At 46.2% G+C, this 24,908-nt stretch overlaps 1 protein-coding gene and 1 pseudogene across 2 annotated transcripts in view; one reads left to right on the forward strand and one right to left on the reverse strand.

The window, feature by feature from the left end:
• Window positions 1-1,532: 1,532 nt before the first annotated feature.
• AREL1 (apoptosis resistant E3 ubiquitin protein ligase 1) overlaps window positions 1,533-24,908 on the reverse strand; it is a 44,379-nt gene continuing 21,003 nt past the window's right edge. Inside the window, exons 3-20 of one of the 2 annotated variants that reach the window (XM_019969239.2) lie at window positions 24,175-24,235; window positions 23,121-23,317; window positions 21,922-22,159; window positions 15,680-15,849; window positions 15,332-15,512; window positions 14,882-15,129; window positions 13,304-13,381; window positions 12,090-12,231; window positions 11,836-11,957; window positions 10,784-10,859; window positions 10,121-10,230; window positions 9,363-9,542; window positions 9,065-9,190; window positions 6,975-7,104; window positions 6,828-6,886; window positions 4,797-4,886; window positions 4,224-4,399; window positions 1,533-4,113 (exon numbers count right to left, since the gene is read on the reverse strand). In XM_019969239.2, coding sequence (XP_019824798.1) covers window positions 4,011-4,113; window positions 4,224-4,399; window positions 4,797-4,886; window positions 6,828-6,886; window positions 6,975-7,104; window positions 9,065-9,190; window positions 9,363-9,542; window positions 10,121-10,230; window positions 10,784-10,859; window positions 11,836-11,957; window positions 12,090-12,231; window positions 13,304-13,381; window positions 14,882-15,129; window positions 15,332-15,512; window positions 15,680-15,849; window positions 21,922-22,159; window positions 23,121-23,317; window positions 24,175-24,190 — 2,442 coding nt within the window. In that variant the 5' untranslated portion in view covers window positions 24,191-24,235 and the 3' untranslated portion in view covers window positions 1,533-4,010. Of the gene's footprint in view, window positions 4,114-4,223; window positions 4,400-4,796; window positions 4,887-6,827; window positions 6,887-6,974; window positions 7,105-9,064; window positions 9,191-9,362; window positions 9,543-10,120; window positions 10,231-10,783; window positions 10,860-11,835; window positions 11,958-12,089; window positions 12,232-13,303; window positions 13,382-14,881; window positions 15,130-15,331; window positions 15,513-15,679; window positions 15,850-21,921; window positions 22,160-23,090; window positions 23,318-24,174; window positions 24,236-24,908 lie in introns of both variants that reach the window. The other variant, XM_019969236.2, reaches the window with a different exon arrangement.
• Window positions 16,759-17,789, forward strand: LOC109565352 (transcriptional adapter 2-beta pseudogene; annotated as a pseudogene).

Genomic DNA, 24,908 nt, shown 5'->3' on the forward strand with positions numbered 1-24,908 from the left:
GCACTTCCCTTATAATTATTTGTTAAAGCGTATATGCTGCATGCCTTTTTGGTATATATGTTCACCTCCAAATAAAAGAGGAATTATTTAAATGAAAGTATATTACAGGATACCTGGAGCTGGTCTGTTACGCTTGAGGGTCTAAGTGAAATCAAAGCAGAGGTAAGGAGCCCTCTGGTCAAGCCACCTGCTGGAGAACCTCCACTGTTTAAGAGAAGTGTGGCTGGGCAGAGGTCTCAGAGCTTGAGCTGCTGTGGCTCAGAGGTAACACCATGAGAAGCTGAAGGCAGCATTTTATTGTGTTAATTCAAGAACAATTCTACCAGCCTCTTGAGTCTTATGAATAACTTCACGAAGGGATGAAATCACTCAGTGATGAATGTTCATAGTGACCCAGTCAAAACCATAAGAGCAGCAAGTGTAAAAGATTTAAGACTGTTAAATAACCTGAAAGTGTAAAGCTAGAGGGAGAGAATTTTGTTTTGTGTGTTTAACACATCTCATACCACTCAGGAGAGCTTGATGAGGTGGGAGTGGATTGAATGCACTCTAAAGGAGTAATTTTCAAGTTAAGATTCCAATTCGCTGAGTCTGGGAGGTGGGAGCAGAAGAGAAAAAAAAAATCTGTATTTTTAAAAACAATTACAGGGGAATTCCCTAGCAGTCCAGTGGTTAAGCCTTGGTGCTTTCACTGCTGGGTCTTGGGTTCAATCCCTGCTTGAGTAGTTGCAAGGTATGCGGAGTGGCCAAAAAGACAAAACAAGCAAAACACGACAAAAGCACAACAAAACACAATTACAAAGGGGAATTTGTTTTGATTTTCCAGAATGGGAACCAATGTCAAAGACAACAAACTCACTTCCGCAAGAAAGCCAGGGTCCCTAACACTTCTCCTGTAAGGCCTATATCAGAGGTCTGGTTTTCTCTGCCACGCTTATCTATGGTTGGAAAAAGAATTCATCCCACCTGCTACCCCAAAATTTTTGAGGAGCAGGTTTTATGGGTTTTTTTCCCCATACTCAAAGCACTTGTGGGAGAGTCAAGAGTTGAGAGGACATTGAGAAATACATGTGCCATATGCAAATAAGACCACCCACCAAAGTGTTCTTCCGTCTGGATGGCAACTATCTTATTTTCTTGTACTTTTTTTTTTAAATTTCCAAATTTTCTACACTGAGTTTCTTGTGTAGTAAAACAATAAGGAATTAACACGTAAAAGACTGATGAGAACAGACATCCTGTTTTTGCCAAACTGGTCTCTCCTTCTGGAGCTGAGTACAAGCACTTGTCCCAGCTGTTAGCTCTCTGTGCAAGGAGGCACCGAGGCCCTGCCGGGCACCACGGACAGCAATCAGGGAAGGGTGAGAAGGAAAGCAGGTCTGGACCGGGCTAGGGCTCCGGGAGTCCATTCTACCTCAAGTTGACTGCTTCTGAAGGGTTACTGGGGAAATGCAAAAACATTTCTACATTTTTTCTTTTCCTTCCCCACCTCCAATTTAAGCCCTGAATCACCACATAAAGCAGTCACTTGCTTCTTAGTCCTTTTAAACATTCATTTATTCACTGTACAAAATATTTACACTACTGAGCAACTGTGTGGCCCTTTGGTCTGGCCTGACAAATTTGCAGCAGGGCTTGGTCTCTGCTGGAGTTCTAGAAACACACAACACTTTCCTTGGTGTTCACTTTGTGCCTGGTCTCCTTCACTAGCCAGGAGGTTAGCTGGCTGCCCAAGTACCTGGGCCACAAGGGCATAAATAAAAAGAACTGAGCAAAATAAACGTGAATAGGAAACACTTCCAGTAACAGGCACTCTTTCTTCTCTCCGACATGGTGTACCTCTCCCCACACCGGCTAATTCCAAAGCAGGATTAGAACAGAAGGTCAAAGGAAAGGGCAAAAGAGCAAAGATACTTTTGAATAGTTAGGAGAGACAGAGAGAGAGAACACTGGAAGAATACAAAACCACAACAGTACCAAAGGGTTTTGTGAAACAAAGACCCTGGGGCTAAGGACCACCGCAGGCTGCAGCTGCGCCACCAGGGTACCCAGGATGCTCTGAAAAGTGCTATGACTAGAGCTCAGAAAGGACAGATCGAGCCAAGAAAATCAACTCACGCTCCAGCATCAGTCTCTGGAGGGGCAAGGGGGGGAGGGGACGGGGGACACAGGATTTGGAAGAGGAACAACGGCCAAAGACAGCAGAGCCAGCCCACGTGCCCCTAGCTGGAATCCCTCTCTGGGCCCAAAGGGCAGCATTGTGCTTCCCAGGGGGATGATGACACTTGCCCGTACGTATCCCACAGGGCAGCACCTTGTCCTGGTCCCTGAGGAGAGCAGTGACCGTGTGGCGTGGAGGACCCTGGGGCACAGAGGGCCCCAATGCTGGACCCTGGACCCCAAGGGTGAGTGAGGTCAGCACCCATGCCAAGGACAGATGACAACTGCGAAGGAGTGAGGTCAGGCAGGAATTGTAGCAGCTCAGGAAGGCGTGTTCCTCACGATCCCTGGGAACAGGAGGGCTCAGACGTGCTTCCGGCAGGCCAAGGCATGGCCTCGAGTCCTGCCTCATCTCTGGACTCTTTGTACTTGCTGGTTTTGGCTATAAAGATGGCTTGTTAATATTCTCAGAGTCGAATGCCCCATTGGGAATGGTCGCTTGCAGCAAAGCCTTCTTAGAAACAGAAACTTCGGAAATCGATGAGATTCTGAGTCTTGAAAATGTCTTCATTCAAATCGTTAATGGAAAATGTTGTCGCCATCTTCCAAGAAACAGCTGCAGGCTCTCTTCAGTCACGCCACAGTGAACCTGGTTGTCTTCCTCCCTCCTGAGGTGCCCTTGCTGGTAACTGAGGGAGTGACAGGAAGTCACTGGGACAGCAAGGCGTTTATCATCTGACACAGCTCCTCGATGTGTGTCCCTTGTGTCCTGACCCTAAGGACCTCTGAGAAGCAATTAAATTACTGATCCCTTCTCCCTTGTCTTAGTGCTGCCAGGGAACACCAAGCAGAGAGAACCAGGGACCAGTGGCATGCTATTGAACTGTCCTAATTTCTTGCTCCAAAATTTTCTTCAGTGGAAACCTAAAGAACGCCCAGCTCTTAGCAGACAGCACAAGTTGGAGGTAAGGAGCCAGGGCCAGCCACATCTCAGTGTAAAGAACAAACTCAGGGACAAGCATCAGTAGTCTTCAAGCCAGTCACATGCCAAGAAATGCCCCACAACCCTAAAGGAGCATCGCCTTCAGCACTGGAAGCCGCAGCCCAGCTAAGCTTTCACATTCTTAGGTCTGTCTCACAGGTTTATTATACTCAAAAAGAAAAAAGCTTACTAGGGAGTTCTTCTTTATGAACGATATGATCATTTCCAGAAACGCTTGCATGGAAAAGCTCATTTTCCAGTTCTGACGCCAAAGAAAAAAGGACCCTTCGGTGCTATCAGTAACCACGCGAGCTAGTCCCGTGCCTGCACCGGCCGTTGTGCAGACAGACAAAACTCAAGGCTGTCTGTCGCTGTGGGCCACCTCCCGTCTGTTCTTCTCCTGGCGAGCAGACGCAGTCACCTGTCCCCATGAGGGACTCACAGACCCCGGGTCAAGGGGACACGGAGGGAACCCCTGCGGAGCGTTGGCAGAGGAGGCTGGGCGAGGCGAGGATCGCAGCGCTCCCAGAAAGGCTGAGCCTCCGTGTCGCCTCCCCTCAGCGGCTGGGGCAGCTCCCACCACTGAGCTCCTCTGAGAACCGAGGGCGAGCGCAGCAGGCCCCACCCTCCTCTGCGACTGAGCGAGCTGCTCAGGGTAGGGGCTTGCCAAAGGGGGCTCTTGGGGGTAAGGGAGGGGGCGAGGGAAGGACAAAGCTGGGGGGTGACCGACTCCTCCACACACTGCGGGGGTGCACACCGCAGCTTCTGGCTGATGGTTCTGTGTCAGGGTCAGCGGTCGCGTCTGTGGCGCGCGCCGCCTGGAGGCTCCGGGAAGCCACGGGAGCCAAGCAGATGGCAGGGAGAGTGGTCAGAACATGCCGAAGCCCTCGCAGCCCTCACTGATGGCCAGCTGCAGCATCCTGTGCACCTCTTCGTAGGAGTCATACGTAGGGAGGCACAGCTGGTTGAAACTGCAAGGCCGAGGGGAGGGGAGTGATTAACTCACACGAGCAGACCATACCAGCGAGGGCTGCAAAGATAACCCTCTGTGACAGCCTGTGCCGGGCTGTCAGATACCCACCACGTGTGTGCAGTTGGGAGCGTGCTGTGGGTCGGGGCCGCGATAATCTGGAAGGAGGGACAGAGGGCAGCAAAGCCTCCGGGTGGCAGCTGAGAGGAGCCTGTGGTGAACTGCAGTAGCCGAGCCAACTCTTCCTGCGTCAGACTGGAAACCACGGTCCAAAACCACCTCATGACCTGTGGGAAGAGCACGAGGCTGGGGTCACACCCAGGTGTTGCTGCGGATCTGATCCCTGGGGAAAGGAACGGATGTTCTGAAGTGGGAGGGGAGGCCCTGGTTATTTGCACGCAGCTAGAATCAACTTAAAAGGGAGTGATGCGGACACCCAGCCAGCAGGGCGGTCCCTGACTGCTCGGTTCTCTCTCTCCGCCTTTTCAACATTATTGCCTCTGTGGATGCAGCATGAATAGCCCTTAAGGACGAGGGTTCCCATCTGTCTGGATGACCATCTGCCATTCCCCGCCATGTATTGCTTTTTCCCAGTTGACATGTCTGCTTCTCAGCTTTTTCCCTCTGAAACTTCTTCTGTATAATATGGTACAAATTCAACTGAAAGAATTTTGGCTCACTTACCTTTTCTCTGAAATGCCACGAGCCACCAATGACCACTGCGTGGGCTTTGAAGTCAGACACACTGATGTCCCCAGTCCCACACATCAGCAGCTGGAGAAGACAGTCAGGTGTTTACTGGGACAGTCAGAGGGGTGAAGTCCCATCATAAGGTCAAAATATGTTAACATGAAAAATGCGGAATACAGAAACATCAATAAAAAGATGCATGGTGAGGTCATAATCCAAGAATACTATTTTAGGAAAATCAATTATTAATAGGTCAATGGTTCCTAACCAGTGCAGTAAAACTCACAGAGCTTTAAAATATAGAGATAGATAGATGCCTGTGGCCTTACCCCAGACCTAGTGAATCAGAATCTCTAGGGACAGGTTACAAACGTTGAAAAAGTCTCCCAGGTGTTTCTGATGGGCACCCCTCATTAAGAGTTGCTGCTATATATATTGTTTTGATGAAACCAAGGTCAAAAAGGGAAGCAAGTGTTTACTGACTGCTCTGGATGTGGCCTGGGAATACCAGGGGGAAAGTGGGCCCTTCCCCTTCAATGAAGACCCCAGCCCCATTTACAAATTTGTTAGGTGGCCCTTCCTTTCCCCCAAATCCACCCTTTCTTTTATGGACTGAACTTTTACTACTGTCCCTTTAGCTCCACCTCTACTTGATCAGATAAATGAAAAAGAATGCCAAAAAATGAGAACATTAATGACATCAGAGCACTAAACTTCTTGTTGATGTCTTAATTTGGTTCAGGATCCAGCAAGTTACTTAGCAGACTGTGAGTACTCATCCAATAGCTGTAAAGGCAGTCCTAATCAAGAGACAAGAGAAGCCCAAATGAAGCCTGAGAAGCTTGGTTTCTTCAAAAAGAACTTGCTAACAAGTAACTAAGAGCAGGAAGGGGAGCAATCCTGAGAGGCTGCGCCTTCCTCCTACACACTTTACCAATTGTTAACAAACATTTTGCTTCAGGATAAAATCCACCAGTAGCTGTTTCTCAGCCCGGAAAATGCTGGCACTAGGTAACGGGTCTGCTGGAAACTTCAGGACTGCATTATTTGGATTTTATACCTAAAGGTACAAAATGTGCTGAAAAAGACGTTGATTCTTGTTCTCAAAGCCAGTTCAGTTAATAAGAATAAAAATGGTGCAAGACCACCTGAAACTCCTGTTTCCTTTTTTGGGGGGTAGAGGGGGAGGGGGCATACTTCACCGCCTCCATGTGGGATCTTAGATCCCCAACCAGGGATCATATCCATGCCGCCTGCCTTGGGAGCGTAGAGTCGTAACCACCAGACCACCAAGGAAGTCCCGTGTCTCCCCAATTTTAAAGAACTTCCTCACTGTAGCAAACAGTTTAGAGAAACTTTAATAAAGGCTATAGGACGTTAAAGCTAATAACTTTCGTTACATGTATCATGTGAGCAGCAAGTAAAAACAAACCGGTTTTACTTTTGGCCTACACCCGAAGTTCATGGAACTTCAAGTCTGCTCATTATAGCAAGGTATTTACCATCTTACAGTGCATTCCGGTTGTCACAGGATCTAAAGGAAGAATATATTAACTCTGTAGTGTTGTCACCCTAAGCTATGACAGGCCTCACATCCTTTGGATTGTCTCCTTCACTAGAATGTGGCTCCATGAGCCCCCCAGTTCCTCAAAAGCACATGCCATATAGGAGGCACTCGATATAAATAGTCTCTGAACAAATAAATGCTTCTAACGCCTTAAATCAACTTAAAAGGTCACAGGAGTTACAAAGACTGTACAAGATACCAACATTCCTTACTACTCAACCAGTACCAATAATATTTGATGAGTAAATAGTCATTATTACTATTCATCAATAGTTATTCCACATTCGAATTTTTTTAAAGCTGGAGAAAGGGTCAATGCATGAAGAGTAACAAAAGTGAAACCAAGTCCCAAAGGGCTTTCCTGCCGCATCTCCTAGCAGAAGGCGCAGGACGCTGGTTCCTGTGGGCGTAATAAAACAGCAAGCCAGGGACAGGGGGTTCCAATTGTAAGCACTTACCTCAAGCTCATTCTCATCAAAAATAGCCAAGAGGTTTTCAGGGACTAACTCATTCAGGCCTGAAACAAAATACCCAAGTGAAAGCTATATCCACACCATGTGATACAGGTATTTACACCTCAAAGCCAAGAGTCAACAGAATCCCACCTTTTAGGAAATGTTCCACCTCCTCTTTCACTTGGCTGGCCAGTCGATACTGGGCCAGCAAATTTAAATAGAAGATTTTATTCGCATTGGTGACGGGAGTTTGAGCTCCACCTGTCATAAGTTCTACAACCTGAAAGAAGAAGCAAAAGACAGGGAGAGCGTGTGGATGGGAGTTTAAAAGACGACAGCTACCCGGCATGTCCCACAAACAGCACATTACTGAACTGCACCGCTGTCACACGTTCCTGCTCTGCATTCAGGTTTTCAACACACTTGGTTTTACTCAGTAACTAAACTTCAGGGTTCCTACCACTATTGCTGTATTCTACTCACTACTGTTTCTGAAGCGGGTCTCTCAGGGAGTTTTCTCCGACCTGGTCAAATAGTGGCGATGCAACAGGAAGATATGTATGTTCCCTTGTTAGCAGCACTTTAACATTCCTCTGGTCCAAAATTAAACCATTACTGACCTCTTCTCTTAAACCCTTGAGACAACTGAGGCTCTATAAAGCCAGAAAAGTAGTAAAGAAGCATAATCTCAGAAATTCCAAGACGTGTACAGATGTTTCCCTACATTCTTCTGTTTCTAACGTGAGGCAATAGAAAAAGCCATGGCTTGATACTTGGAGACTAACTTGCTATGGGGTTTCAGTCACTTAGCTATTTGGACTCCCGGTTTTTCTATCTGCGAAGAAAAGGCTGAACTGTATGATTTTCAAATAGAACTGGCACCCTCCTCTGATAAGCAACTCCTAAGGGAGCTTTGAGGAAGCCCTGAAACACAGTTTAAAGCCACCCTGGAAAACCTGTGCCCAACGAGCAAGACTGTCTTCACAGGTGAGTGAAGGCCTCCATTTAGTTACAAAATCAGATTTTAAGGTCCTGACCGTGGCATGGGAGGGACAGAACTTTGGTCCAGAGCAAAGATTCTCAATGGATCTAAACATGTAAGACTTTTTCTATTATTGTGCACAGTTCTGGTTATTTTTATTTTACGTGTGTAAGCACTTCTATGGCCCCCCACTCCAGTACTCTTGCCTGGAAAATCCCATGGATGGAGGAGCCTGGTAGGCTGCAGTCCATGGGGTCGCTAGGAGTCGGACACGACTGAGCGACTTCACTTTCACTTTTCACTTTCATGCATTGGAGAAGGAAATGGCAGCCCACTCCAGTGTTCTTGCCTGGAGAATCCCAGGGATGGGGGAGCCTGGTGGGCTGCCGTCTATGGGGTCGCACAGAGTCGGACACAACTGAAGCGACTTAGCAGCAGCAGCAGTAGCAAACACTTCTAACTATTAGCCTAAGTAGTAAATGACTAAGATTTAGTATTCATATCAAATCCAAATAAAATCAGTACTCCCCTAGGCCTGCAGATCCTAATTCAGTCTTCTATTGACTCGAGATGCCTTGCAGTGCTGGGTCAAGAAAACGGGCTCCACCCACACAGGCGTGAAGGCCAGCAGCTAAGACCCTCCCAGGGCTCACAAGGGTATCTGATTATCAGTTCAGTGCTATCAGTGATCACAAACTTTCAGTCATTGCTATTTTGGTTTCAATTATTTATAACTGCAACGTCAGGTTTGTCATGATCATTTGATATTATTTAACCCCAGAATGCAAACAAAATCACATGTGCATCAGAAATACTTTTGGCCGTTTTCTAATAAAAACCTTAAAAATAAACAGGCACAGTGTTAAAATGGAAGTCAATTACCTCCCTGCCCCTAATGTTGAGACAGACACTGTCATCCCTTCCAAAGTGCAGTGACACTTCACTATCACTTCGTTCTTTTTCTACTGGAAAGGAGGGATGAGGGGGATGGATGGTATATGTGTCTCCGGTTCCATTTAAACAGGCCAAGGCCATACAATGTGGGATATAGTGTCGCAAAGCTGCACTGTCCGATACGGCTGTCACTAGTCACAGGCAGTTAATTTAGAAATTCAGGTATTTGGTCATACCAGACACATTTTGGGTGTTCGAAAGTACAAACAGAGAACACTTCCATCATTGCGAAAGCTCTACTAGACAGCCCTGATACAGAGGAGGCTGAGAAATGGGACCCACAGGCTTCAGTTCTCTGTCTCACCTTATCCAATTGACCTGATTTATTATATTTCTCTTCTGCGAAAACCAGCTCCATCTCACTCATGTCATTGTTGAGGATGAAACAAACTTTAGATTTGTAGAATTCTGGGTCATCTGTTTCAAAGTACTGAGGAGACAAAAAGACACAGAACACATGACCACTCTCACCCAGAAATAAAATTTGTAACTGCCTGGAACCACTTACCCCTTCAAACCTCAAAAATAATAAACAGAGGTTGGAGAGATTCCAGAGTTAATGGCCAGGGGACTTAGCAGGAAACACATATCTAAGACCTTACCTTGTAATGCATACGTAGTCCTATGATTTGGGCCAAGAAAGAACGGGTGAAGCGAGCTCGGACCAACTGCTTGTAGGCTCCTCCTAGAGCGGACTCATAGAGACACTTGCCCACCAGGCGCCCTGCAAACTCATACATCTTTAGGCGCAGATGAGTGGGGCGATTAGGGTTAGGGTGCACCTGTCAAAGAGAGATAAAAGGTCCTGGATCGTTTTTCTTCAAGCCTAGTTCTGGAAAGATTCTCCCTCCACAACTCTATCCCAAGGGAGCAAGAATTTCAGTGTTAGGATCAAGGAGCCCATCCAAATGGCATTGTTTGGTAGCCACCACCGAGTAATTCAAAGTGACTGGAGGATAAAGGACAAATATGGACTTACGATAAACTGAAGAATCTTCTACTGATTTTGTGGTCACTGGCTACAAACAGAAGTCAATCAGTGGATGATATAATGCCTCTTCCCTAAACCAGAACCTCTTTCAGCCAGAGTCTACTTCCCTACTCCCCTAGTCAAAGACCTTGTACAGAGTTCAATTGCTTCAGGGATGTTCTGAAAGTGGCTTAATTATTAAAATACTAAGGAGTAGAACAGCCTCTGCACTATAATGCTTTTTATTCATCTGTCTGCATTTTCTCTTAGAGATGAAATAAGGAAGACAAAGAGGGGGGAGGTAATCTGATTAGTTCAAATTCTTACTAGTCTCTCCATCCTAACACAATCCACACTTTGCTCCCACCCCCGGGGAAGTCACAGACTCACTAATGCTTGGTTGGTGTCACTGAATCGGGTGAACAGCTGATTGGTGGTGTCAAATAGTGCTTTGCAGATTAACTCAAACCATTCCCGACGAGGCCCTCCCCAGTCCAGAGCTGGAAAGTACAATAAAAATCAAAAGTGATGCTGGCTTATCACCTTTTATCATTTTTGTTCATTTATTCATCATTTTATACTCCCTGATCCTTCCTCCCTCCATTCCACCACCTTGGTGTCCAATATTCCAACCCACCTTAACTGTGGACATTTTTTTTTTTGAAATCCCACCTCATTCTGTAGGATTAAAGGTATTCTAATCACTAAGCTGATGCGCTCTAGCGTGGAAACACAGATCAGAGATCCCAGGAACTGCTGCTTCTCTTGGTACTACAAAGGTTACTCTGCCCTTCTGCTTCAAACTCATAAGAGCTCACCTTCCAAATCCTTGTCCGTCTGTGTTCTACAAGCTCAACCAAGCCATCTAGCCAGTAAACACCACCCTTTTGGTCTTGACTCATGACTTCTTTTTCCCTGGGAAAAAGAAGCTGGAGCAGGGGTGGCAAGCATGTGTAGGAGGGTTGTTTTCAGTTTCTGTGGATGTCGTGTAAGGAGACAGGGAGGAGTGGGAAGGAGAGTTAAAAAAGATGAGTGGGAAATTTCAAAACTGACCTTCTTCATCCTGAAAAACCACTTCAAAGTTCTTGCTCCAATCTGAGATGGAAAAATTCCGAGTGGCTTTCAGAGACTGAAAAGCAGTAAAAGAAAAGAAATTGTCAGAACACTGGCCAGTGCCTCTTGGGTGTTAAAGACAAAAACACAAGAACATTACCACTGTCCATTTAATAGTCAGAAGTATTTGGAAGCAATATGTTACTCAAAAATAAGCTTTAACAATACCATCTTAAATTTAAAATGCACATATCTCCAGAAGAAATTTAAGATAAAAAAAATCAAATTCATATTTATACCATTGCCTGACTGGAAAGTTGAAACTTTATTTCTTAACAGTCCTCATTTTATTAATGAGAAAACTTGAAATAAAAATGGCTCAAATCAGTAAGCTGTCAGCAAGAGAACCAAGGAGTCTTGGTTTTCAGTAAAGTACAGTCTACCCACTAGACATCTTAACCCACAAGGCTAGGTTCAGACAGGGAGCCATGCCACAAGGAGAAAGTGGCTGAGAAAAGGGGTTTCCAGTCACACCTGCCAGAGCCAAACATCACAAACACTTTCTGGACAGGGACCAAAGCCTTCTCATTGTCAAGGAATGTGAGAACTATGCCAGTGTCTGTGCAGTGGAGACAGAAACACATCAGGTGTTCCTTTTCCATCAGACCAGAGTGACAACAAAAATCATTTCCTTTTAATCCCGTAAGAGCTCTTCTTAACCCTGGGATTCAAGAACAGGAACTTTCTTCTGCAACAACTTAATACCTGCCTTCCATAGGAAGTCCATGAGATTGTTCGGGAACTAGTCAAGAACAGATTTTACAGCCAATGTGTCAACTAGTCTCTCCCCTCAATTAACATACCTCCAACAAATCTGCCCCAAATTCAGTATAGCCAAACACAAGGGACAGCGCTTAACATGTTTAAAGAAGACAAAGATGTGTGTTTCATAAAAACAATAACCTGCAGGATATAACCAAATAGCACAGAGGTTTCTAGCTGGAAATTTTTGGTAACTGTTCAACTGCTGACATGAAAGAAACTTTACTCACCGATTCCAACAAGGCATGTCTGCTGACCTTCAGGGTGACTTTAGAATGTGGTCTTTTCATATGTACCTGCCGAAGCTCTCGATGGAAAAAATTCACCTTGTCCTGAAAGGTCTCGGAGCCTCCTGAGAAGCAGCAAGATCCATCATGATTACAGAATCCTTACAAGTCCCCTGTGTAGGCCACCCCTACATCCTCATGTACTCAGCGTATCTGGGGTCACTGCCTTCCCCATCAGACTCCCTGTCCAACCTCACCTATGTTCTTGTGGAGCGAGCGAATAAACGTGGCCGCTAAGATGTTCCTCTCCTTACAGCTGAGCTCCACAGGAGGCTGAATGCCGTCATCCACCACAAGGGTGAGCAGCTTATGGACAGGGTCAGGGCCAAGGTATGAAAACTAACAAAAGGAAAAAAAAAAAAGAATTACTCTGTGAAGCCCTCAAATCCACCAAAAATCCTTCACATCCCTACCCTTCTGCACCAACCAACAAAAACAAGTTAAGCCTATTTTATCCAAGTAAGTACCTACCAGGAGTACATTTCCTTATTTTTCACTTCAGGTGGGGGGGTGCAGCTCAGCGGTAGAGCACATGCATTGCATGTATGAGGCCTGGGTTTCATCCCCGGAACCTCCAGGCATTGATTCCATTTTGAGACTTTGTCCTCTACCACTGTGCCAGTGGTAAAGAACCCGCCTGCCAATGCAGGAGATACAAAAGATGGGGGCTCGATCCCTGGCCTGGGATGATCCCCTGGAGAAGGAAATGGCAGCCCACTCCAGTATTCTTGCCTGGAAAAGTTCATGGACAGAGGAGCCTGATGGGCTAGAGTCCGTGGGGTCACAAAGAGTCAGACACAACTGAGTGACGGAGCATGCTCTATGATTCAGATTTTATTTTAAACTGAGTCATAGAGACCACCTGTAAGGATCACAGGCAAGGTAAGTAAGGATCACAGGTAATACTACAGACTTTCAAACATAAAATATAAGAAGTGTGAAAGCTGTAAGGATATGTAAAACAGCAAATGAATACCTGAATAGGTTGGGCAAACTGGCTGGAAGAAAATGATTTGCCAGTAGATTTCAAAAGCTCAGAAATTTAAAAAAAAAAAAAAAATTTTTTTTAATAGATGAGACCACTGGTGCTGAAACAGTTAGTTTTGGCACATTAGGAAGCCAAGTTCAGGTCAGAGCTCCAATACTCTCTCCATTAGCTTAGTCTTAGGGGCAGGAGAGAATTGTTGAAGTATTTTGACTTCTACTAACTACTGTTTCTGTAGGCATGTGTCCTCCTACAACTATTGCCTTCATAAGGAGGTAGCATCTGCTTCTTTATTTGGCAATGAATCCTGTGTGCACAATGAGAATTTCCAGAAACACCAAAAGCCCTTCTGGGAAAAAATAAAAGGTTGAGATGTTGGGAGGCTGAAGCCTGTTCTACATGAACCGGATGTAAGGTTTAACTTACTTTGGTTCCAGGGCATACCCGGAAGGTGTAAAGGCGCCAGGGAATGATTTTCAGGTAGAACTCCTTCACTGAGAATTGCTGGAGGACCAACACACAGAAAATGAAATGAATGACTAAGAGGTTCTGTTTGGGTATTGTATTTCAAATACCTGTCCCCATCCGTATTTTCCAGGATAGCCCTTTTCCTCTCTAAACAAGGATAATTTAGTCAGGACTGAAATCAAATAGAAAACATCAATTCCACCTAAAAACAGGCAAATTTAAAATATTGTTGTCACACTTTCACAAAGTGTGACATTGTTGTCACAATTTCACAAAGATGTCTCATAACCTTAATACTCAGGTCTTACTACCATTTCCAAATATCTGAGATCAGGTTTTCACTTTACAAGTAGAGAACATTTCAAAATCAACATTTCATTTCACTACAAACAATCAGACTCTCCTCCTGCTTAGCCAGATACTTCTCAGAGAGACTTCTTCCAAATCAGTGGACAGGGAACACCAGTGGCCCCTGCCCACTGCTTTATCCCTATCAGAATGCCAGCAAGGATGTGCTGGGGATGATGGTGTCAGGGCGGGTGGGGGGAGTCGCATACGGAAGAGTTCACAAAACCCTATATGTAAGAATAAAAAGAGGTCTCTTGCCATTCAAAAAAAAGAAAAGACAATGCAATAACTTTTTAATCTAAAAAGACCCCTCTGTTATCTGAACAAATAGTAGGTCAGGTTTTTTTCTTGATTTTTAAAAAAATTCTTCATTAAAGAACATTTCAAACACATACTAAAGAAAACAGTACAATGAATTATCACCAGCTTCAACAATAATCAATTCATAGCCAATCTCACTTCATCTCTACCTTACCATTTCCCTCATAGCCATTCCCCAGGACAAATGAAGGCTAGATGTTTAAATGATGAATGGTACACAGTGAAGTGTTCTGAAGTAGAACAGAATTAGAACTCAGTTTTTGCTATGAGATTAAAGGAATGTAATGGGATGGTTCGAGTCTCGTTTTTCTGAGGTCTGTATAAATAAGCAAAATACAAACACTAAAAAAGAAACTCCCTAACACAAAGTGTCTCTCAGCTCAGGGGCCTTGGGAAGTTCACCTCCCTTGTCTCTGCCAAACTTTCTCTATTCTAACCCTGTACCCCGATGATGACATCTCTTGTGGTTTCACAAATCACAGCATGAAAGATCAAATTGTTCCCAAACGGCACAAAGGGCCAACAGTGATTTTACCCTAGTGAGAAATTATTAATGGTTAAAAGTAGCTTTCTTTAAAACTCTAGAGCCGTGCCTTGAAAAATCTTCCCAGGAGCGATCAAACAGCAGAACGCCCCAGGTGCTCGAAAGTACCAAGGCACAGACTCTCTGGACAGAGGTGTAATCCAGTCCAAGCCTGAAAGAGGCAGAAGAGGCGGTATAGCCTTTTGCTCAATGGGAAGCCGTCTCTTAGTATCCCTGAACCCCCACAAGGTGATGATTGCACCCTGATTCTCAGACCATTGCTGGGTGGGTTTGGTTACCAAATATGAGCAGGCTCGGGCAGGGACAAGAGTGGGAGTGCCAACCTTGGGTGACACGTAGCAGTACACCTTCTTCGGTTTCTTCACCTTCTCAGGGGTGTGACACTCAGAGGGTGAGTCTTCATCTTCCTCCTCCAGAGCTGTGGAGGGCCGGCGCTGGGCAGAGCTCGTGTGCATGGGTGGGAGGTGCCACGGCGTGCTGGTGCAGTTGGCAGCATTATACAGATAAGCTTCAAAGTAAATGCTCACTCCTGAGGTGGACACGTTGCGTTCAACGATATTCCTCTCGTTCTCTGAAGTGCAACAAGGAATAAGGTTTAAAGTGCAAGACAGGAGAGGAAACTGCCCATCACCAGACCTTCAGTCCACAGGTCTCTAAACCAAGTTTTGGTCCAAATACCAAATATTTGGGGTGGGGGGGTTAGATGACTGCAGATGTGCAAAGGACAAGTGGCTTGGGAAGAGGACTAATTCACAGCTCTCCTCTCAACTCACCACTTAGGACAATGATGTCAAATTCACCATTGTTGATTGGCTGGTTTTGGTATGAGATGCAGGCATGGAAGCAGCCTCGAGAATGCAGGGTGAGCCGCAGGAATACCTGGCAGGTCTGCCGGTTGGACGTCACTGACTTCTCAAATGAGACACCAGTACTCTCCTCTTCCGGAGGACCAAGCTACACGAGGAAAACGAAGCCATCACCAACCACACATAATTTTCCCTGCTTGTGCAGAAATTTACAAAGAACTTTCCTACTTTGAGCTAATCTAAGTCTCAGAAGGCTGGCACCATGGTCAGGGAGAAGGAGACGGATCGAAGTGACCTAGATGGGAGCCTGCTCACCTCATGAATGGACAGGCTGTAGTTGTGCTCATCTCTCAAGGATGTGGAATTGTTGGTAGGGTTGTCATATTCATCTCGGGGCACTATTTGAAGAGTGTGTGGCTGCCCACAGGTCAACACCAGGGTAGAAAAATGGCACACAATTTTGGTCTTGGAAGGAACCACCATTCCTGGAATAAAGACAAGGGAAGGTAACGTCAGAGAGGTGATTTTCAGGACACAGAGATCTACTCAGTCAGTGAGTCCTAGAAAGCTGGGTGCCTGCCCAATTCCTAGGGATAAACAATACCATTATGAGCCAGAGAGAAAGAAAGAAAACAGAGAGATTAACTCAAATGAACTTCTGGGAACTCATTTTTACAAATTCCTATCTACTCCAAGCACTAACCACAATGACAGAATAAATTGGAGGAAACAGAAGTGAGAGTTACAGATATAGTGCCTAGAATCCCACTGGGAACCTACAAGTGAAACTGGCCTTAAAAATAAGTGAATAACTGTAACACAAACAAATCTTAAATATTTAAGGGCAAATCTAACAAAACCCATGGAAGACTTGTATATTGAAAACTACAAAATGCTGATTATAGAAATAAGTTCAGAAGCATACCATGTTTATGAATTCAGAGACTCAACATAGTAAAGATGCCAATTCTCCCCAAATGATATAAGGTTTAACACCGTTCTTTGTTTCTAGGTTTAACACAGGTCAGTTCAGTTCAGTCGCTCAGTTGTGTCCGACTCTTTGCGACCCCATGAATTGCAGCACGCCAGGCCTCCCTGTCCATCACCAACTCCCGGAGTTCACCCAAACTCACGTCCATCGAGTCGGTGATGCCATCCAGCCATCTCATCCTCTGTTGTCCCCTTCTCCTGCTCCCAATCCATCCCAGCATCAGGGTCTTTTCCAGTGAGTCAATTCTTTGCATGAGGTTTAACACAGTTCTTATCAAAATCTCAGAAAGATTTTTTGGTAAGTTTAGGCAGTATTATTCTAAAATTTATATAGGGGGGTGGCTGTGGCAGCGGCCGCGGCAGTTTCACTGGAGCACGGGGTGGCGGGGCCTCGGCGGCGGAAGATGGTGGAACTCTGCAAGAAGTACTGCGTGTACTGCCTGGCTGAGGACACGGCAGCTCAGGTCGGCGCTTCCCGGAACCCCCAGGAAGTGATGGAGCATTAAGTAAGCATGTACATTCACAGAAACCTGGGGAAGGCCTGCATCCCCAACACCATCCCCACCTGCCCCAGTGGGGGCCCCCTCTATCCCAGCCTCATTACCCCCTTGCCTCCCCTAGACATCTCGGTGGCCGAGCAGCAGCAGCAGCTGAGCTACATGCCACTGCGGGACTACTAAGAGATTGAGTACAACCAGGACGCTGAGAGGCTCATCAGCAGGCTCTCGGTCAACTATGATGACAACGCCGTGGAGATCGAGCTGAAACGTGCGTGCACGGACATGTACTGCGCAAGCTCCGCAAGCGGAAGCGGCACAAGAACATCGCGCGCGACTACAACCTGGTGCCCGCCTTCCTGGGCAAGGACTAGGAGAAGGAGCAGGTGGCGCGGCACAAGGTCACCAAGGAGGAGGAGCTGTGGCCGCTCTACCAGTTCATGTCGTGCAAGGAGTTCGAGGACCTGTTCGAGAACATGCACAAGATGCTGCATGCCAATATCCGCGAGCGGTAGTGCTACCGGCTCAACGGCATCACCAGGATGGAGGAGTCGGCCTCAAGAGCGAGAAACACAAGGCGGCGGCAGCAGAGGGGAGCGCCAAGCGCGGCGAGGAGGACGGCTGGAATGGCGGGTTCACGGCCATCGAGCACCTGCCAGGCTTCCAGCTCCTGTTGGACCACAAGAAGGTGCTATGCAGCACGCTGAACCTGAGCCCCGCACGCTGCGTGACGGTGAAGACCATCATCAACAAGGACCACCTGCAGAAGCACCAGGGCATCCCCTCCAAGAGCCGCCTGCCCAGCTATCTGGACAAAGTCCTCAAGAAGAGGATCCTGAACTTCCTCACTGAGAGAGGGTGGATATCCAGGGACGCTTCCTGAAGCCTGCCACCCTGAAGCTCTGCCACAGCGAAGAGGGGGGAAAAAAAAAAGCTTTGTGAGCCAAAACGAAAAGGGGGTGGGCGGGAGGGGGAGAGGAAACGCTTTTCCGGGCCCCCCACCCCCACCCCGACCCCACATTGTTGCACTTCTTTTTAAACAAATCGAGTTCTTTTTTTAGGGTATCAATTCTTTTTAAAGTCCTATTAATAAATGAGGAAACAGTGGAAACAGTGTCAGACTTTATTTTTTGGGGCTCCAAAATCACTGCAGACGGTGATTGCAGCTATGAAATTAAAAGACACTTATTCCTTGGAAGGAAAGTTATGACCAACCTAGATAGCATATTCAAAAGCAGAGACATTACTTTGCCAACAAAGGTCCATCTAGTCAAGGCTATGGTTTTTCCAGTGGTCATGTATGGATGTGAGAGTTGGACTGTGAAGAAAGCTGAGCGCTGAAGAATCGATGCTTTTGAACTGTGGTGTTGGAGAAGACTCTTAAGAGTCCCTTGGACTGCAAGAAGATCCAACCAGTCCATTCTAAAGGAGATCAGTCCTGGGTGTTCTTTGGAAGGACTGATGCTAAAGCTGAAACTCCAGTACTTTGGCCACCTCATGCGAAGAGTTGACTCATTGGAAAAGACTCTGATGCTGGGAGGGATTTGGCGGCAGGAGGAGAAGGGGACAAGAGAAGATGAGATGTCTGGATGGCATCACCGACTTGATGGACATGAGTTTGAGTGAATTCCAGGAGTTGGTGATGGACAGGGAGGCCTTGAGTGCTGCAAATTCATGGGGTCACAAAGAGTCGGACATGACTGAGCAACTGAACTGAACTGAAGCAGCAATAGCAACAGTTGGATCAAAGGGAAGACAAAACACGTGTATATTGTAACTGAATCCCTAAACGTAGTACTTTAAGATGATGATTTGCCTTTAAGTGTTCAGTTTGGAGCATATGATGATATCAAGAAATCTGCATTTCTTTTTATTTCTTCCCAGTGGTACAGGACTGTGAGATGGGTGGAAAGGAGCCCTTCCCTGCCGGCTGCCAGCCCACCCCCGTGACCTGAGCTCTGCCACAGCTGCCCTCAGTGTTGGGCAGGTGGCACTTTAGGCGGAGGGCGCTGGGCTAGGCAGGAGAAGAGGCTGGGGAAGAGTGGGATGGACATCCATAGAGACTTGCCGGGAGGAATCTGGTGTTGAACAGTTTGGCCAAACTGAGCTTCCCCACGATGACTGGCAGTGGCACTTGGAGCCCGTAGCCCCCCCCAGTCCGGCTGCCGGGAGCTCACCGCGGCGCATGGGGTAGGGAGGGGGGACGCGGGGCCCAGCGCAGACTGGCAGAACCTGGAGCCTCCTCCCCTTAGGCTGCTTCTTGCTGCACTTAGAATTTGGCCGTGCGTTTTACTTGGAATAACTCATTTTAAATGAACTTCCCGAGTTGAGAGTTCTGGGTTTCGGGTCAGCTCCTTCCAGGGTTCTCACCCCAGTGGCAAGCCCCTCTTTCTCTGAGACTGGCCACGTGCCTTGTCTTGTGTGGTGTCAGGCGCTGGGTTAGGCGAGAGGGACCCCTGTGGCCTCGAGGCATGGGCACTGCTTCTCTGGGCCGCCGTTTTGAGCCAGACTCTGGCGTGGCTCTGCCCAGCCCGGTTCAGAGCGTCTCTCAGGGGCACCCTTTCATGACGGGTGGGAACCTGAGGAGTTGTGTGTCTTCCAGCTGCCCAGGGCTCTCGTGTCAAGGCCCTGCTGTAGAGTTAGTCGAGTGGCCAGACCCCAGTGCTCCTCCTGTCATCCTGGGGCTCATGCTGCCTCTCATCCCTCGTGATTACCAGACTGTTTACCTCCCAGAGTGTTGGGCTTGAAGTTACATTAAAGGGAAGGTATTTGAGAGAGAAAAGAAAAAAAAAAAAAAACCTCAGTATGTCCAAGGACAGCTTAGTTATGGTGCCTTTCCTTTCACAGCCTTCTGTCTGTCCCGTGGGGTGAATTTCCAGCATTAAATATACACTTCAAGTATATTGGGGGCTTCCCTGGTGACTCAGATGGTAAAGAACCCAGCTGCAATGCAGGAGACCTGTGTCCAATCCCTGGGTCGGGAAGATCTCCTGGAGAAGGGAATGGCAACCCATTCCAGTATTCTTGCCTTGGAGAACCCCCATGGACAGAAGAGCCTTGGCGGGCCACCGTCCACAGAGTCGCAAAGAGTCAGACGTGACTGAGTGCCTGACGCTCAAACACATCATCTGTGGCTTTAGTTGTAAACCGCATCGCATGCTGGCAGAGCAGCACTCCGTGCAACCTGACCGCAAGCCCGGGACCTCTCTCTTCTGACCATAAAGCAGTGGGCGGTGGTGTCACTCCTGAGCGCTGCCTCCTGCTGTCGCCCACAGAGTAACCACAGCTGACTAGAGTGTGGACACGGTCTGCGGTGAGCAGAGGTTCTGAGCCAGGGTTCCTGGAGCACCAGCGCAGCTCCCCCCAGGGGAACCCTTCAGGGACTTGGGCCTGCCCAGGCCTCGGACACGCGGGGCGGGGCCTCGCAGGTCACTGGGACAAGGGCTGAAGTCTGAGAACTACCGGCTTTAGCCGTTCCGGTGTCACTGATTTTCTACATCAGATTCCTAGATTGGTGAGGTTTTAAATTTAAGTCTTATTTTTATACAAAATGATTGGCAGACTTTCACTAAGCTTGAGAAGCAAAAGCTCCCTGTAAAATGTGCATGGCCCCGGCCAAGAGCTGTCAAATGAAAAATTCTGTACTTAAGCAGGTTTTCAGTGTATGTATCTTTTCTTGATGGTATGAAGAATTTATTTAGGCTTGACTGTTTTTAAAAACCATAATGAATGTATAATTTATGTTAAAAGTGTGAACCCTTTGTTACAAAGGAAAAGTAATTTTATGATTGGTTGCCTCTTGCCCCATCAACTCCATCTATTACTGTCATATTAGTCCCACCCCTGCTGTTTGCTCGGAGCCTTTAAATTTCTGTATTTAATTCTTATGATAAATGAGTCACCATAATCCCATGGAATTAGGTCTTTTCAAAACTGAAACTCTTGAGTCACAGAAGATAATCAGCTGTTCAGAATGATGCTCTGGATGGCCAGCATTCCGAGAATGTATTCAGACCGAAACTTTGCCTACCTCCTCTTTTTTTCCCTTTTACACATTAAACAGGTTGAGAACTAAAAAATAAAATAAAATTTATATAGAAAGGCAAAAGTTCTGGAAAAACTAAAACAATTCTAAAAGAGAAAAGTGGAGAGTCAGTTTACCCAATTTCAAGACTTATTACGTAGCTACATCATTAAGACTCTGGTATTGGTGGACAGATAGACACTTACACCAAAGGAACGGAAGGAGAACCCAGAAATAGGTCACCACAAATATGCCCAACAGATCCCTGACAAACGTGCAAAACCAATGTAATAGGGGAAAGATAGCCTTTCCAATAAATGATGCTGGAGCAACTAGACATTTATAAGAAAAATACTGACCTAAATTACAAAAGCTAACTAAAAATGGATTACAATCTTGAATACTAAAACTGGAAAATTTTACAAAAAAAAAAACACAGGAGAATATCTTCAGAACCTAGGACTAGTCAGAGAGTTCTCAGACACCAAAACATGATCCATAAAATGAAAAATTAATAAATTAACTTCATCAAAATTAAAACTTGTTTTGTGAGAGACCCCATTAAGGAGATGAAAAGAAAAGCTAAAGATTGAGAGAAAATATTTGCAAACCACATCTGTAACAAAGGACTTAAAGAACTCTCAAAACTCAATAGTAAAAAACAAAAAATCCCATTAGAAAACGGACAAAAGACATTTCATTGAAAAGGACACACAGATGGCAAATAAGCACATGAAAAGATGTTCGACACTGTTAACCACTAGGGACATGCAGACTAAAACCACTATTCATAATGGCCACAAACTGGAAAACAACCCAGATGTTCTTTAACTGGTGAAAGATTAAATCAAGTATGGTATACTCACACCAGGCAATAATACCACCCAGCAATACATTTTTAAACCATTAAATTGTGTATTTTAAATGAATGAATTATAAAGCATGTGAATTAAATTTCAATAAAGGCACTATTTAAAAAGCAAAGGAGAAAAAAGGAAAAGAAAAAGGAAGGAAGGAATGGAGGGAGGGAGAAACAAAAAACCTACCAGGCTGAAAAATCTTGTAGTAGGGACTATAGGCCACGTTTAACCCACCGAGCTTCACTGAGATTTCATACCGCCCAGCTCTGCGTACAGTGAAAGCCACCTTGACCACATTGGAACTGGGCTCCTGGAGGACCTCCTGGGTCACTGGAATGTCCACTGCCAGCTCAACATGAGAGATGTGGACTCTTAGTCCCACAGGCCGGTGTGCAGGGAAGGGCTGCCCGTTCTTATAGAATAACTGTGGTGGGGAGAAGAGGGACACCCATTGGTGAGCAGGGGGATAACAGCTGTGCAACTTGAGAGTGTGTGGGGTGGGAGCGGGTGGCTGGTAAATCCCCACACCCACCTAATCCTACAGTCCTGCTCACACAAGGAGAAACAAATTCTCTCCATGCTTCGAAGAAAACCATTAAATCACAGACAGATTCTTAACCATTTCAGAGGAAAGGGGTGAAATATACTATTGAATCCACTTCAACCTGACACTTAATGAACCACAGAGGCCGCCTCCCCTGTCTTACTCGCCCTTTTTTCTTACATTTATCACTGCTAGCTCAAGCATCAGGGGAAGTCAGTGGGTATCACTGGCACTGAGTGAACAGAAGCTCTAGGCAAGGCTGGGGGTTTCGGACTATGAAACTAAGAAGAAGGCTGCAGTGCAGAAGTCACTGCAGAGGCAGCAAACTTTCTGCAAAAGGCCAGAGAGTAATACCGTTAGTTAGCAGGGCATACATAGTTACTCAGCTGTGATTAACGTCTCAAATGTGACCGCATCTATAGGCAGTACAGGAAGATGAATGGGTGCGAATGTGTTTTAGTAAGCCTGTATTTATAGAAGCAGGAAGTGAGCTTGATTTAACGCTTGGGCCATGGTTTGCCAACCCCTAATCTACAACACCTACCCTCTTCAGTAACATTTTTCTCATTGTGAAAATGTAACATTAAGCTTTATACTTCTTCTAAGCTGAATACCTATTAAAGCCAAATGATAGAAAAATTGACTCTTTAGATGTTAACAATTCCCAAGTTCCTGGTGGGGGTAGGGGGGCGAGATGGGGGAATTGAAAAACAAGGGAAAATATTAACAGTCCAGGCCAGACCGGACTAGGCTCTGGAAGGCAACTGACTCAGAAACCCCAGTGCGTACAGAGACAGAAACATTCCCTTACATGCACTCGGAAGGCCATGCTGTGGCCCACCTCATAGGGGTCCTTCCAATCCCAGGAGACTTTGCAAGACCGGGGATCCAGGTAATTTCCCCGCACGTAGTCATATATAGTCCGGTCCCCTCGGCGTTCGCGGTCCTCATTCTGAAGGAAGCTGACTACACGTGCGGCAAGCTCAAAGAGGAACTTAATTGTGAAGAAGAATGCAACCACAGACACTGTGATGCCACCTATGTGAAAGAGAAAACACACACCACCTTCCAGTTACACATTACAGCTTCTCCTTATGGAACAGGCCAGCCATCAGTCAGGGGAGAAGTCCAAAGACCCACTCTACTGGGTCACCACCTCTGTGGGTGAAGACAGGAACTTCCTTCCGTACCAGGGTCAAAAACGAAGGTCCTTGGGCCAAATTCCACCCACTGCCTGTTTTTGCAAATAAAATTCTACTAAAACACAGCCCCACCCACTCATTTACTATTGTCTAGGGCTGGTTTTGCCCTAAAACCACAGAGTTCAGCAGTGGTGACACAGAGTGTATGGCCTTGGAAGCTGAAAATATTTACTCTTTGGCCCTTCACAGAAGAAGTCTGCCAACCCTTGTTCTATACCATGGACCATATACAATGCCTACCCACAAGCTCCCTGCCTGTGCTGGGCCCTGACAAGAGTAGTAAAAAGAATGGGTGTTCTGCTCTCTCCAGTTGGAAGCCCTCCCCTTCCTTGTCCACTTGGCAAAAGCCCCCCCACAGTCCCTACCACAGTCAGGGGTTCCTTCTGGGCTCCCTCAAACTCCTGTACATTGATTCATCTACTCAACGTTTCTCCCCTTTGTGTTACGAACTTCATGGAGGCAGATTTTTGCCTTATTTGACTTTGACTCGACAGGAAACAGTGTCTGGCACTGGCTATAATTACTCAATAAATATTTCTCAAGTGAATGAATTCCGCTGCTAACTCTGTGAAGGTACATTCTGGCATGATTAGAAATATTTCTAAGTCTCTTTTCAAGGACAAAGAGGGAGGCAGAAAAGGATATAAGCAACCCTAACCAAAAAAATGAGAGAGGGCTCTCTCCGTGACGTACCAATAACGTAAAACATCAGGTCCCTTCAGTGCCAACAGACAGCCGAGGATCACAGCTGCAGCTGCAAAAGAAAACGTGTTTAGTTTTTCCTGACTCTTCCCTGCAGCCGTCTCAGGGAGAGATAAAGCAGAATATGTGGCTTGAGCCAACCATCTCTGGCCTTCCTGTCCCTGCTCTCTCTCTAGCTTGACAGGTGCCCTACAACACTGCAGAGAAACAGACTGCATCACTGCCCCAAAAAATTTCCGATCTACCGACCACCCTAGGAATACCACAAACAGCCGCTTCTAATTACGAAATGCAGTAACATGGCTTTCATCTTCCTGGATCCAGGGCCCCAAGACAGTTTTCCCTCCCCCATGCAAAGTAGTGCTAATTAACACAAGCAAAGAGGATAATGGAGTCACTTTCCCCTTACATTTGCCTTCTGGAAGTAATTCATCTAAGTAGAAATAGTTATATAAAATGTGGATTTTTTTTTTAAAAGCAAGGATTATTATCATCATGTTGGCATTATGTAATTAAAATGAACTCTGGGTCATCTCAATAATAAGCGGTGGGCATGTAAGAGAAGCTGGCTTTTTTTTTTTTTTTTTTTTGCTGTTACCAATCAGACAAACTAATGGGCCTTGTGAAAGATGAGCCCAGCAGAGGCCAAGGAGAGGAACCAGAGGAGGAGACTGGACTTCTCATCCCAAGTGATGTCTGCCAAGGTCAGAACAATTCAGACAGGG

This window comes from Bos indicus, chromosome 10 (assembly GCF_029378745.1).
Source record: "Bos indicus isolate NIAB-ARS_2022 breed Sahiwal x Tharparkar chromosome 10, NIAB-ARS_B.indTharparkar_mat_pri_1.0, whole genome shotgun sequence".
Classification (NCBI taxonomy): Eukaryota; Metazoa; Chordata; class Mammalia; order Artiodactyla; family Bovidae; genus Bos; species Bos indicus.